The sequence below is a fragment of the Camellia sinensis genome, chromosome 5, assembly GCF_055761805.1.
Source record: "Camellia sinensis isolate YWXY chromosome 5, ASM5576180v1, whole genome shotgun sequence".
NCBI classification, from domain to species: domain Eukaryota; kingdom Viridiplantae; phylum Streptophyta; class Magnoliopsida; order Ericales; family Theaceae; genus Camellia; species Camellia sinensis.
In genome coordinates this window covers 131,159,769-131,175,195 of record NC_138965.1, presented here as the reverse complement: position 1 = coordinate 131,175,195, position 15,427 = coordinate 131,159,769, and the positions used below count along the sequence as shown (strand labels likewise).

At 33.2% G+C, this 15,427-nt stretch overlaps 2 protein-coding genes and 1 long non-coding RNA gene across 3 annotated transcripts; 1 reads left to right on the top strand and 2 right to left on the bottom strand.

Moving 5' to 3' along the window:
- Nucleotides 1-347: 347 nt before the first annotated feature.
- On the bottom strand, nucleotides 348-2,267 carry LOC114257947 (uncharacterized). The gene is made up of 2 exons (XR_014330148.1): nucleotides 944-2,267; nucleotides 348-652 (listed from the first exon to the last, which is right to left on the bottom strand). It is a non-coding gene; the product is annotated as an uncharacterized LOC114257947 (long non-coding RNA).
- Nucleotides 2,268-2,377: 110 nt separating this feature from the next.
- On the bottom strand, nucleotides 2,378-5,609 carry LOC114318491 (protein FAR1-RELATED SEQUENCE 5-like). The gene is made up of 3 exons (XM_082872100.1): nucleotides 5,475-5,609; nucleotides 3,405-3,490; nucleotides 2,378-3,308 (listed from the first exon to the last, which is right to left on the bottom strand). Exons 1-3 carry the CDS (start codon nucleotides 5,607-5,609, stop codon nucleotides 2,378-2,380), a joined length of 1,152 nt encoding a protein of 383 aa, XP_082728226.1.
- Nucleotides 5,610-12,211: 6,602 nt separating this feature from the next.
- Nucleotides 12,212-15,087, top strand: LOC114316798 (protein FAR1-RELATED SEQUENCE 5-like). Its single transcript, XM_082872099.1, has 3 exons — nucleotides 12,212-14,497; nucleotides 14,585-14,749; nucleotides 14,845-15,087. Exons 1-2 carry the CDS (start codon nucleotides 12,212-12,214, stop codon nucleotides 14,681-14,683), a joined length of 2,385 nt encoding a protein of 794 aa, XP_082728225.1. The 3' UTR covers nucleotides 14,684-14,749; nucleotides 14,845-15,087.
- The last annotated feature ends 340 nt before the right edge of the window (nucleotides 15,088-15,427 follow it).

The following is a 15,427-nucleotide window of genomic DNA, read 5'->3' as shown; positions in this document are numbered from 1 at the left end:
ATCCAACATTGGCACGAACATACCAGCAAAACCAGCAGATTTTGGTTTAACAGTAGAGCCAGATCAGAACCAGCAGATCCAGACCGGAGCAGACCAGAACCAGCAACACATGTTATGGCACATTTTGGTTTAACAGCATATCCATACCAGAACCAGCAACACATTTTGGTTTAACATGTATGGTTCTATCATTAGCATACCATCCCCAGCAGTAAATGATTCAACAAGCCATCAACATATAAGCCATTAACACATACATACAAGTACAAGCCATTAAAAGATTTTACAAGCCATTAACATACATACAGGTACACAGAATTTTCCAGAAGGCATTACTTCAGAAGCCATTTGAAAACACAATCACTCTCATTACTTCACTTTCCAGAAACATCAAAATTTCAACACACATACAACAGTAGTTTGAACACACATGTTTAACACAATTTCAACACACATTGGACTGGAGTTTGAACAGCAATTTGAACATCACTTTCCAGCCAGCAAGGCATTTGAACACACATGAAGGCCATTACTTCACTTCTCAGCAACATCAGAATTTGTGCAGCAATCCAGCATGAGTTTGCTTCACAATTTGAGATGGTATGACTTCACTTTGTAGGCCATTTTCAGCTTCAGTTTGCTTGTCCATTGCCTAAAATGGACAAAGACAGAATTTAATTGAAAAAAAAAACTATTGTGGTTGTCCATAGCCTATAATGCCTCATGTTGTGCTTGTCCGTAGTTTATTTTCTTTCAAATGCCTCATGTTCTCATTTGACTTCACTTTCCAATATCTTTTATTTTGCTTGTCCATGTTCTTTTTACTTCACAGTTTATTTTTCACAATTTTCAACAACTAAATACATACTTCAAATAGAATTTTCAGTAACTCAAAATCCAGAATTTTTAGCAACTACAAATTAAAAAGACAGCAAGGACGAACCTGACTACACATTGGACTGTTTGATTCTTGAGAATATCGAAACCCAATGTCATATCCACATGAACCTTGAAGTAGTGACTGGAATGTTGGTTCAGCAGGATACTGTTGAGGCATTGAATTTGGCAAAGAATTATGCACTACATCTATCTTCTGCAAATTGGCAAAGAACAATGACATATATTAGGCTTCGCATTCATGGTTTGAGTCACATATTATATCCATACAAAAAATACATACATTGAACTAACACTTACATGATATGTCGGATTCATCAATGGCGGAGGAATAGAATTACCACCCATGGGCAAAGATGGAGGAAAATGATGAAGGGGAGGAAGAGGTTAAAGAGGAGGAACATGTTGACGAACATAGATATCTCCTCCAACAGATAATGGAGAAGGTGCAACTATTGGACTTGTAATAGATTGTGACAAAGCCAAGCTGTTAGCGCGGGATTTGTTTTTGGAGTTCGCTACCAACGCCGTTTCGAATCCACCTTTTACCCTCCTTTTGCCCTTACTAGTTGCTAGTTTTTTCTTCAATCCTTTTGGTTGCACAGCATGATTCACATCTTCACAATCCACTTCAAAGCTTTGGGTGTCATCATCATTACTTACTTCATTTCCAACACCAAAAAGAGCACCTAACTTGCCTTCAACATTTGCACCTAATGTAGCAAGGTGTGCAATACAAAAATCATAAGTTTCTTCAGTTTCAGCAGCTCTACTTGCTAGTGCTCTAAATGCGGTCATCAATGTCTTATACCGCAAGGCTTGTTGGAATTTCACATCCACTCGAATGTCATTCCCCTTAATGCCCTTCACAGTTTCGGCTCTTTCTTGTTTGGTCCACCTCTTTAGAATGTATTGTGGAGGAACCTCTTTCATCTTCAATATGTCTCTAATAATCTTCAATGAGTGACAACACAAGATTCCTTCCTTTTCAAACTTTGTACAATTACAACCCAATGAGCCATCCTCTCTATCTTCACTTTCCTTGCATGTTTGTTACCAACATCAACAACTGTATAAATGGTACTAGTCTCGTCATATTCAATTGCTTCTATGTCCGATTCAATGGATCGAAAGTACTCATTTTGAAATTCCTCAAATATCTTTTTTGTGTAAACATTACCCATTTGAATTAACATTCTTATTGTTGCTTTCATCTTTGGCACAAAGCATATCCTGCTTCTAACTCCTTGTATCGCTTCTCATAAAGTACCCTTTCGAAATGCATGAAGAATTCATTTAAGTTAAAATCAGAACGAATGTAATCCTTCAAAAAAGTATTAAAAGATTCACTAAGTTGTGTGGTACTCATTCTCGCAGCCCATGTTGATCTAACATATGGCCAGCCCCATTTTTCTTTCACCGCAAAAGTCAATTTCAACCAATGGTTTTTATGCGTATCATATTTATCAAGCATTTCCGCTCACTCTAACTTCCATTGATTTGCATCTTCAATGTCAAAGAAGAACTTATTTAGTACACCCTTTACCCCCTTATCTTGGAACAAACAATTAACATGTTTTAATGCATTTTGCATCAAATGCCAAGTACACAATCGGTGACTTATGTCAGGCATAACGATGGGTATGGCTTTAGCCATTGTAGCATCTTGATCAGTGAACAATGTTTTTGGTGCCTTTCCTGACATAGCCTCTAGAAAATTTTGAAACAACCATACAAACGATTCGGTGGTCTCATCATACAACAAGGCTACACCAAATATAACTGTTTCCCTATGATGGTTGAATCCCACAAAAGGCACGAAGGGTCTATGTTCTTTGTTTAACTTGTAAGTAGTATCAAAAGTGACAACATCACCAAATTGGATATAATCCATGATCATTTGTGTATCAGCCCAAAACATATTCGTTATTTGCTCCTCATTATCTAACTGGAAAGCATAAAAGAAGGAAGGATTTTGCAAAGATTTTTCTTTAAAGTATTGCAACACATTGCTTACTTCCCCATATGCTAAACTTTGTTGTCTTTTGGTTCTCAAATAATTTTTTTGATCTAATTTTGTAAACCCAAAACATTGCCTCCCACCAGCTTCCCTACCCATGAGTTCAAAAGACTGGCCTAAACGAAGACTAGATTGTGCCGCCAAATCTAACTCAATTGCTTGGGTAGTCGATATCTTTCTTTGTGATGGCAACATGTGGGCACACTCGGGTGATACAAGATCATGGTTGTGTTTTTCTTTGAAATCAGTCACAACATATTTCCCAGTACCCTCATCTAATTTGACATAAAGTCGAGCCTCACAACCGGTCCTAGTTTCGGCTCTAGGATTTTTTGACAATGGGTCTCGTTTATCACCCTTCCAAAATCCCTCCTTGTTGCAAACCAAAAGTCTACAAATAAGTTAGTTAGTGAACTTGTTCTTCCTACAAAAATCCCTTCTTATGCTAAATCCCATTCTTCCTCCATATGTATTATAAAAATCATACACACATTGTTCAGAATCGAATGCCATTCCCTGTTTTGGCTTCCAAGCACAATCATTCTCAGGTTCCATATCCATATGAAAATGCAACTGAAAACCCATATAAATAAAATCTTAGCTACATCAAAAAACACAATATCTGCACTATCATCAAAGAACCCACTGTCACACTTGGATAAAGAAATAAGAAATGAGAACTAAATATCTTCAATAATAAATACACAGGGTTTGGCATGTCACCAAATTATTGGGCTCAATTTCTGAAATCATTTGCATTAAATATCTTTAATATGCAGAATAATGCATTGGCAACAGTATTGAACAACATATCACTTCACAATAGGTTATTAGAGACATTATGAACATAGGCAGAATAATGCATCTTCGCAACAGTATCCATTATATATCATCCATTTTAGAAACATACAGCAACAAATCATCTATGATGGATATATAATGGACATAGGCAGAATAATGAACATAGGCAGAATAATATTCAAACTGATTCAAGTAGATGATATATAATAGATTTGTAATTTAGAAACATATTTCTAATTTGCCTCAACGGTATTGAACAACAGATCATCCATTTTTGAATCAGTTGAATGCCTCAAACTGATATTCAACATAATCATAAATTTCAGATCATCCATTTAAAAAAAATTGATTTCTAAACTGATATTCAACGGTAAATTGAGCGGCAAGTGGTGTATTAAAAAAATGGATGATCAGTTTGAGGCATTCAATACCGTTGAATCAGATCATCCTAAATTAGAAACATATTCAACACCGTTGAGGCATTCAACTAGATGATATCATCGAGGGGAACATCACCAAACTAATTTCCAATTTGCAATTTATACAAATATTCATTTTTTTGTGTGTTTTATTATATGTTATCACTAGTGATTAGAAACATATTCGTTATAATTTAAATTTGGCAAACCTCTGATTTACAGAGACAAAGGGGAACTGACCTGTGGTTTCATCGTCGTCGGTCCTTGCAACGGCGTCGAGATTGGGTAGACTGGGTCGCCGTTGGTATTGGGTCTCCGTCTAGGGTGGGTTCGGACAAGAAAGAATAAGTGTGTGTTGAATGAGTGTGTGTTTTTGTGTTTTCCCACGAAAATCTACTTGCAACGCTGTGTTTTGTTTTGGGCGGGAAGAAAGTGAAATTTCAATTTTTTTTTTTTTTTTTTTTACAGCCGTTAGATGTGCAACGACTGATCTCAGCCGTTGTAAGGACGCTTGCAAGTATGGCTTGCAATGAGAGGATCTGAACTCAAAAAGTCCACCCACATCCCAAACGAACCCTTAATATACAACTCAAAACTCAATTTCTCTCTTTTCTCTCACTCTCTTTTTTTTAAAAATTATTTATTATTATTAATAAATCAATCAATCGTTTTTTTTCTCCCCTCTCCCCTCTCCACATTATATACATCAATCAATCAAATTTTCTCTCACATCCATCAATTAAAAAAAAATTACAAATCATTCTAAAACTATTTTTAAAACTTATGACTAAGCCCTGGTTTGGCTATCATTTGGGGGCTAAAAAAACACAAAATGACAAAATAGTTAGACAAAATATCACATCCAACCAATAATCATTATATTTTTTCTCTCATAAAAGTTAAAAAAACCAAAAAATCCAATCCAAACAAGGCTAAGCAAGTCCCTGCTAAAAAAATCCCAACACAAAAAAGCTGACTATATTAGCCAATGCTAAACGAAGCTTAAATAAATTTCAACTTTCAAAGCTCTTTTCAACAACTTATCTTTCAAAATACAACTCAAAACTCATTTAAAAAACTGACTCTAAGTCAATTTCTTAATCTTTTGGGCCATTGGGTCAAAACTTTATTCTCTTTGGGCCAAAATGATGCAATTTGTGTAAAAGGACAGCTATCTGTTGAAATCAACCTATCTGTCTATCTCTTAAAATTACCTTATCTCTTAAAATCACCCAATTCGTCTATCTGTTGAAATTCACCAAATTATCTATCTATTGAAATTTGACACATGTCACTCGTTCAACACTCTATTTGTTGAATATCACATATTTATTTACCTTATCACCACCACCTGCTGCCGCCAGCCGCGTATCACTGCTGCCGACAACTTTTCTAGCCAATTTTTCGACGACTTTCCTAGTGCTAGTGAATTTTTCCAGCAACTTTTCCGGCGTTGTTGAGTTTTTCGACATATCCTTAACACTAATAAGATATTAACTTGGATCTAATGTTTTATATTCTTTTTAAATTAGATTTTTTACTAATTTTCTCTATAAACACACACGCACACACACATACACACACAAGATCGATAGATCTCACACACACAAGATCGATAAATTTCAAGACACTTCTTACAAAATTTAAAATACTTTCTAAAACTTTTTACACTTTTCCAACACACTTTCAATCATATTTCTAATATTAAGAAGTACCCAGCATTTGTTTGAATTTCTTATGTCTTTATCATGTGGTTGTTGTTTATTACACAATGAAGCTCACTGAATTATATACTAGTATCTTGAATAGTGAGCCGCAAGAGAGAATTTAACATCAAATAAAAATAAAAAATAAAAAGAAAGAGAGTTTGATTTTGTTCACATTATCAAAGTATATCAAAAAAAAAAAAAAATTATTGGTTCAAAAAAATAAGTTTGACAATTTTAGGTAAGGTCAATATGGATGCAAAATTCATAGTTAATATTTTGTTCACATGCTGGTCGAGAGATGGTATTGAAAAATGATTGTAGAGTATTGTTGAAGAAAAATAGAAAGAACAATCCAATTTAGTAAATTTTTTGGTAGTTTTGGTTTATCTCACAGGTGGTGTTTTGTTCTAGTTATAGAGTGCGATAAGAGCATCTCCAACGGTGAATTTCTTTTTTCACCAAATCTGAATAAAAAATGACTCGTTTCACCAAATCTGATATCACTAGCTCTAACGGTTCATCAAATCCCGTATCAAATCTCGTGGGTCAACCGGTTGGTCGACTGGTAAGCGTAAATATATATATATTATTTTGCAACTTTAAATGCTATGTGAATACCCTAATAACCGTGTTTTTCATTTCCCTTCCTTCCAAGAAAATGAAACCAAAACCTCCACCTTCTCACAAAAACCAAAACCAGAACCTCCACCTTTTTTCATTTCCCTGTAAACTAAAACCTCCACCTTCTCACCCACCAAATTTTTGCTCTTAGCCTACTGAATTTTACATGTTTTCTCCCTAGATCGATGAAGATTTTCCTCTGTTGGAATTTAAGCATCTAATTGACAAGACTTGCCATAATGATCGGTTGGTGGGTTGGAATTTTGCATGTTTGCTCTCAGTTCACAATTGCAGATTCATCAAGTTTCAACAATTTCAGATTAGTGCTGGTGGGTTGACCGGTTGATTGATCGGCCGGTCAATCGGTAAGGCAAAATATAAATTTTTTTTTTACCTGTTTGAACCTTTTTTGACCGGTTTGAACGTACCTATTTGAAAGGAATTCGGTTGACCGGTTGGTCAACCGGCCGGGCAACCGGTTGGTCGACCGGGTCCTCTCTCCAACGGTCACAAACAGTGTTTTGGTGAAATTAGTATCTTGTCCTCAGTTTGATGAATTGTTTGATGAAATCTCAATTTGATATCGATTTGGTGCAACCGTTGGAGTAGTAAACAATAAATTTTTCATCAAAATTTGAATTTGATGTCAACTTTGGTGAACCGTTGGAGATGGTCGAAGAAAGGACTTTCTTCTATTTTTCTCTCTATTTTCTACGAATTCAAATCATATCCATTACATAAATAAATGAAAATTATATTTCAAAATAAAATATTATGAAATATTTACATTACTATTTTTTTAAATTGAAAAAATATTAACATTATTTTGAAATTGTAAATTAACTTAACAATTATATATCAATAATTTGAGATTTTAATAATATATCACAATTACAAGTTATTAGGGGTGCTTGTGGTCAGGTGTGTTGCATATCATCTGCCACCCTATCGAATGGAATTTAGGTTGAGAAAATCTCATATACATGTGATTTTGAAATTGATCGAGCCAGTCGGGCAAATTAGTGAATGGATGCAGATTGAGTTAGCAGATTAAACAAATCTTAATTTTACCACCCAAAAAAAAAAGTTTTAATTTTTTACTAAACAAATCCTACGTTACAAATTTAATTTTTTTTAACTAATGAGGCATGGTTTGGGAAGAGAGTTTGGGAGATTTTTGGACTAAAGTAGTCACAAAAACAAAATAGGTTTTTTAGTCTAACAAGATAAAATATCATATCCAATTCATAATCATTACATTTTTTCTCTCACAAAAAAATCAAAAGTCAAAAAATTCAAAAATCCTTTCCAAACCAAACTTTTTTATCCCAAATTAAAATAGCTAAAAAATTTAAAAAGTAAAAAATGCAACCTATTTCTCAAACCATTCCTGAGAAGATGTGAGGGTGCAACTTTTCTAAAAAGGGAAAAGCTTTTATTTCAAGTTTTAATATATTATTTATTAAATAAATGAATAATATAATATATAAATAATATATTAATATTTATGAAAAAATTCTAATTATTGGGCTAGTATTTACGAATTGAAACTTCTATATCTGACATCCAACTGAAATACGATCCTTTTAAAATTATTAGACGCATGTCCATTTACTTGTTATTAGCCTCATTGACATGTAATACTTTTAGTTTAAAACTTAAAAAATTATTAAAAAAATTAAAATATTTATAATTTATATTAAAAAAAAATTATTTTTTTTATTATATATTTTTTAATAAAAAATTAAAAAGTTATTCCAAATATTTTTTTTGAGCAAATTACACAAACGATCTTTATAGTTTGGGGTTCGTGTCACTTTGGTCCATGACTTTTTAATTGTAAAATATTTAACCATAAATTTTGAATCTTGTTTCAAATAGGGACAAATGAAGACCACTGCTCAATTTCAAACACAAAGTCATCAATTTGATAAAATATAAAATAATTTGATAAAAATAAATGTTAAAAAAATATTTTTGAATTTTTAAAAATTATTTCTACCTATCAAAGATAAAATTATGTAAAATTAATAAATCTTTTACGTATTTATTTATTTTATCAATTTAATTTTTATCATGGGTTTGGATGATGATCATGTAATGGATAGTTGTTAGGCTTCTAATGTGTAATCAATATATTTAATATATGAAATTTTTTAGTTTTATACTTTTTGATTTAATGAATTGGTTTAATAATAATATCAAATTTATCGCCATATTTGACTTTTGAAAACATAAAAACTAATTTAATGAAAATAAAGATACCCGCACATTACATGATCATCATCTAATTATATAATAAAAATTAATTTGGTAAATAAATAAATAAATGTGGAAAAGTTTTTTCAATTTTTCATAATTTTATCTTAGTGAGTAGAAAGAATTTTAAAAATTTTAAAAAATATTTTTTTGACATTTATTTTTATTAAATTAGTTTATATTTTATCAAATTGATGACTTTCGCTTTTGAAATTGAGCAATGATATCTTTAATTATGTTTATTTAGAACAAGATTCAAAATTTAGAGTCAAATATGTTGCAATAAAAAAATCAAGAACCAAAATGACATAAATCCCAAACTATAAGCCCATTACTATAATTTGTCTAATTTTTTTTTATCTCATATTTTAACTAAAAAAATTAAAAAAATAACATATTTCCAAACCAAACCTAAAATTGTCGATTTAAAACGAGTTGGGTGGTTCACCTAGATGTTTATCCAATCGGAAAAGTTATTGGTCCTGTTTGGTAGGATTTATTTTCAGCTTATTTCAGCTTTTAGTTTAATTTAAGTTATTTTGATGTGTTTGGTTCAACTTAACAATACAACTTATAACTTTTTATAAGTCAAAAATCACCTTATTCTTTGAGTAGGGGAGAAAAGCTTAATTTATAAGTCAAAAAAATCAACTTATGTTCACAGCTATAAGCTATAAGCTGTTAAGTTATAAGTTATAATCACTTTCCCACAGTTCTACCAAACGGGCCTATTATATCAAAAAATATATATATACTCATTCCGTCCGAAAATATTAGTTCCTTATTCTATTTTTTATTATTCTAAAATATTAGTCTATTTTCAAAAATTAAATACAAAAATAATATAAATTTTCTATTTTGCCGTTCTTTTAAATTCATTAACAACATAAGAAGTACAATTATAACATTGATATATCCAAAAAAATATACTATCAAAAGGTAATTTTAAAAAATTAATTTTTTTAAAGTGTAATAATTATACTATCAAAAAAAGTTAAATTCTTCAAAAAAGACTATTATTTTGGAACAGAAGGAATATATGTAATACTAAAGATCTTAAATAATTTATTAATATTTTTATCAAACATCTCATAAGTGTGAGACCTACAACACGTGAGTCCGATATAACTCTCATATTTATGTGAAATATTGGATAAAAAACGTTAATAAAATATTTGGGTGCTATCATTGTCATGTACATATATATATATATATATATATATATGAAAAAGCATTTGAAGACGTGTTTGACGAGTTCGGATCCTCTCTTTGAGGAAGGTCCTTGAGTTGCTGCGGGCAACGGCTCAGATGAGCCGTTGGTCATCCAACGACTCATATTATATAAAAAAAAAAAAAAAAATCAAAAATGTTCTGTTTTCGACTTCCCGCCCAAACAAAACAACAATACACCTGAGACATATATTCACTCTCACTCTCTTACTCTCTCACTTTCACTCAGCCTTACAGTCGATCGTGGTCGTCCACCGAACCTACCCTCACCGGCGAACCGGCGACCAGTCCCAACGGCGACCCCACGACGACCACAGCTCCACCGCTTCAGCCTCTACGCTTCGTGAACTCCACCGCGACGACCACCATCAGTTGAGCTTAGATCACGAACCAGGTTGGTCTTCAAACATCTGAAATTAAGAAATTTCTGAAAAAATTTAGGGCTTTTCAGATTTGGAATTTCAAAATTAGGACTTTGATTTGAGATTTTCCAAACGCAATTGAAGTGTTTGAGAATAATTTTTTGAATTTTTTTTTTATATTAAAGACCTGAAAAAAGTAGAGAGAATGAGAATGAGAATGAATCTTTGATTTTTTTTTTTGGTATGATTTTTTGAGTAATTTAAATCGTAACCTACTGTCGGAATTGTTCTAAGCCGGTGGGGGCATAAATGCTTTTCTTGTGTGGTGTTAAAAAACTGAGCAAGCTTGGTCCATGTGGGACTGGCTGAACGTTGAAAGGAACCTCATCAAGAGATTTGCAATTGAAGATGATTCTCCAGAATTGCTTTGTGATCGAGTTTAAAATTTGGACCACATAGCCTATTGTACCTTATTTGTAAATACTTTCAAAAAAAAAAAAAAAAGAAACAAACAAAAAGCTTGGAAGAGATGAATCATCACATGGGTATTTGCAGACTTTCTAGTGCTCTTTGCAGAAGGCATCCAACATGAACTTGGGTTGTGGACAAACTATAGCGACATTATTTGGTGCTTGGAAACGAAATAGATTTCCTTGATTGTTTTAGGATCTTCAATTTCTAGTGTAAAATACTAAAATGTTTTCAGAAAAGATGCAAATCCAAGATTTTTTCCCATAAATTTATCCACAAAGTGAGTGTATGATGGAGATTGATGTATTGTAGGTCCATATCAATAATGAATTTGGTTTACACTATTCAAATTTTGGGTAATTTTTATGTTTGTAACATTACTCAAATGTTTTTTTAGGTTAAGCCTTCCTCGGACTAAAAATCTTTCTATTTGTTTATTTTTGTCGTGAAGGTTATACCCAAGTTATCCAAATTAAGCTTTTCTATGATTTTGTTTTTTGTTTTTTGTTTGAAGTAAAAATAACCAAATAGTGTGGAAGCTGGTTTAGTTTAACATTTAGTAAAATGATGCCACTAAGCAATATTAGAGTGATTAATTCCCTAAGGATATAATTATTGTCATAATAGAGTAAGTGGGAACTAACTATTTTCTTATCTGTTCAATGAGAATATTAATGGCAAGCAAGCACATGTACATGATAATTTTGAAAAAATATATAAATAAATAAAATGTTTAGGTAAAGGAGAGTAAGTGTTATTCATGTCAAGTGTTGCCTTGAAAATACTGAATAACATTTTCAATATGGAATAGTTAGTCTGTTTAAAGCCAACCATTGACTCTGTATATCATTCTCAATATGGAATAGTTAGTTTAGTGTATTATTAGGTATCATATACTCCTTTTAATAAGTGCTTTCTTCTCCATTGGTAACAAAACTTGAATATGGAATAGTTAGTTTAGTGTATTATTAGTGTATTATTAGGTATCATATACTCCTTTTAATAAGTGCCTCTACCTTACATAAACTGCTATTTCTTTAACCTTAAAACTACTGGTTTTTGACCCATGACACTGCCAGTTAATAGAACACACTGTAAATTGGATAGAACAGGGTAATGTTATGGGCCTTTTGTAGACATGGCAGTCTCATGGGTCATGTAATTATTAACTGGTGTGTAGATATGTTATATTGAATCTCATGAATACTTTTTGACCCATGAGACTGCTAGTTATGAATAATTGAAATGCTTGTGTTATTAACTGCTATTTCTATAAACTAGATAAATGTTATCTATAAACCAATTTCAATTCATTTTCATAGCATTACAACCTAAGCAACCCTGCAATCTTATTAAGAAGCTCAACTATCATTAACTTAAGATTTTATTTATATGGGTTTTCAGTTGCATTTTGATATCGATATGGAACCTGAGAATGACTGTGATTGGAAGCCAAAATTGGGAATGATATTTGATTCTGAACAATGTGCGTCTGAATTTTATAATGCATATGGAGGAAGAATGGGGTTTAGCATAAGAAGAGATTATTGTAAGAAGGACAAGTTCACTAATCAACTTATTCATAGACTTTTGGTTTGCAACAAGGAGGGATTTCGAAAGGTTGACAAGCGAGACCCATTGTCAAAAAACTCTAGAGCTGAAACTAGGACTGGGTGTGAGGCTCGACTTTATATTAAATTACATGAGGGTAATGGAAAATATGTTGTGACTGATTTCAAAGAAAAACACAACCACGATCTTGTATCACCTGAGTGTGCCCACATGTTGCCGTCACAAAGAAAGATCTCCACTACCCAAGCAATTCAATTAGATTTAGCGGCACAATCTGGTCTTCGTTTAGGCCAGTCTTTTGAACTCATGGGTAGGGAAGCTGGTGGAAGGCAATGTCTTGGTTTTACGAAGTTAGATTCTAAAAATTATTTGAGAACCAAAAGACAACAAAGTTTAGCATATGGGGAAGTAGGCAATGTGTTGCAATACTTTAAAGAAAAATCTTTGCAGAATCCTTCATTATTCTATGCTGTTCAATTAGATAATGAGGAGCAAATAACCAATATGTTTTGGGCCGATGCACAAATGATCATGGATTATGCCCAATTTGGTGATGTTGTCACATTTGATACGACTTACAAGTTAAACAAAGAACATAGACCCTTCGCATCTTTTGTGGGATTCAACCATCATAGGGAAACAATTATATTTGGTGCAGCATTGTTGTATGATGAGACCGCCGAATCGTTTGTATGGTTGTTTGAAAACTTTCTAGAGGCTATGTCAAGGAAGGCACCAAAAACTTTGTTCACTGATCAAGATGCAGCAATGGCTAAAGCCATACCCATCGTTATGCCTGACACAAGTCACCGATTGTGTACTTGGCATTTGATGCAAAATGCATTAAAACATGTTAACTGTTTGTTCCAAGATAAGGGGGTGAAGGGTGTACTAAATAAATTCTTCTTTCACATTGAAGATGCAAATCAATGGAAGTTAGAGTGGGCGGAAATGCTTGATAACTATGATGCGCATGAAAATCATTGGTTGAAATTGACTTTTGCGGTGAAAGAAAAATGGGGATGGCCTTATGTTAGATCAACATGGGCTGCAGGAATGAGTACCACACAACTTAGTGAATCTTTTAATGCTTTTTTAAAGGATTACATTCGTTCTGATTTCAACTTAAATGAATTCTTCATGCATTTCGAAAGGGTACTTTACGAGAAGCGATACAAGGAGTTAGAAGCAGGCTATGCTTTGTGCCAAAGGTTGCCAAAGGTCAAAGCAACAATAAGAATGTTAATTGAAATGGGTAACGTCTACACAAAAAAGATCTTTGAGGAATTTCAAAATGAGTACTTTCAATCCATTGAATCAGACATAGAAGCAATTGAATATGGCGAGGCTAGTACTATGTACACAGTTGTTGATGTTGGTAACAAACATGCAAGGAAAGTGAAGATGGAGAGGGATGGCTCTTTGGGTTGTAATTGTACAAAGTTTGAAAGGGAAGGAATCTTGTGTTGTCACTCATTGAAGGTCATTAGAGACATATTGAAGATGAAAGAGGTTCCTCCACAATACATTCTAAAGAGATGGACCAAACAAGCAAGAGCCGAAACTGTGCAGCACATTAAGGAAAATGACATTGAAGTAGATGTGAAATTCCAACAAGCCTCGCGGTATAAGACATTGATGACCGCGTTTAGAGCAGTAGCAAGTAGAGCTGCTGAAACTGAAGAAACTTATGATTTTTGTATTGCACACCTTGCTACATTAGGTGCAGATGTTGAAGGCAAGTTAAGTGCTCATTTTGGTGTTGGAAATGAAGTACGTAATGATGATGACACCCAAAGCTTTGAAGTGGAATGCGAAGATGTGAATCATGTTGTGCAACCAAAAGGATTGAAGAAGAAGGTGGCAACTAGTAAGGGCAAAAGGAGGGTCAAAGGTGGATTCGAAGCGGCGTTGGTAGCGAACTCCAAAAAAAAATCCCGTGCTAACAGCTTGGCTTCGTCACAATCTATTGCAAGTTCAACGGTTGCACCTTCTCCATTATCTGTTGGAGGAGATATATATGTTCGTGAACAAGTTCCTCCGTTTCAACCTCTTCCTCCCCTTCATCCTCTTCCTCGATCTTTGCCCATGGGTGGTAATTACATTCCTCCGCCATTGACGTATCCCACATATCATGTAAGCCTTTCTTTAACATTGTATTTTTTGTGTGGATATAATATGTGACTCAAACCATAACTGAAAGCATATATGACATTGTTGTAGGCGAACAATTTGCGGGAGATGTATGTGGTGCCAAATTATTTGCCAACTTCAATGGCTCAACGACATTCTGCTCAACCAACATTCCAGTCACTACTATAAGGTTCATGTGGATATGACATTGGGTTTCGATATTCTCAAGAATCAACTACTCCAATGTGTAGTCAGGTTCGTCGTTGATGTATTTTTAGTTTATAGTTGCTGAAAATTCTGTGATATCATGTATTTATAGTTGCTTAAAAATTCTTTCTTTTTTTTTGTAGGCTATGGACAACCATGAACAGAACCAAACTGATGCTGAAATTGGGCTGCAACGTGAAGTCATGGCCTCTGAAATTGTGAAGCAAACTGCTGCTGGAAAGTGATGTTAAAGTACTAATGTGTCAATTTTTAAGGACCAATGAATTAATTAAGATGTTAAGTTGTACTGGTTGATGTTCATTTACAGTTGATTTTAATTTATATGTTAAACCCAAGTGAACTGGTTATTGTTAATGTTCATTTAGCTTGGTTGATGTTGGTTGATGTTGGTTATTGTTAAAGTTGTACTGATTCTGTTATTGTTAATGTTTTTTTTTAATTTATGTGTTGGTTGGTTGATGTTCATGTCCATGTTCATGTTCATGTTCATTTAAATTGGTGTCCATGTTGGTTGCTTGAGAAGGTACAGATTCAGGAAACTGGTATTGAACATGTTGTATTGAACATGTTAATTTAACTTGGTTGATGTTGGTTGATGTTCATTTAGGACCCTTGAACACTGTTATGCAGATATTGAAATGGGCCTTAACAAATGGTTAACAGTTTTGCATTGCAGTTCCAGGACCCTTGAACATTGTAGATTCT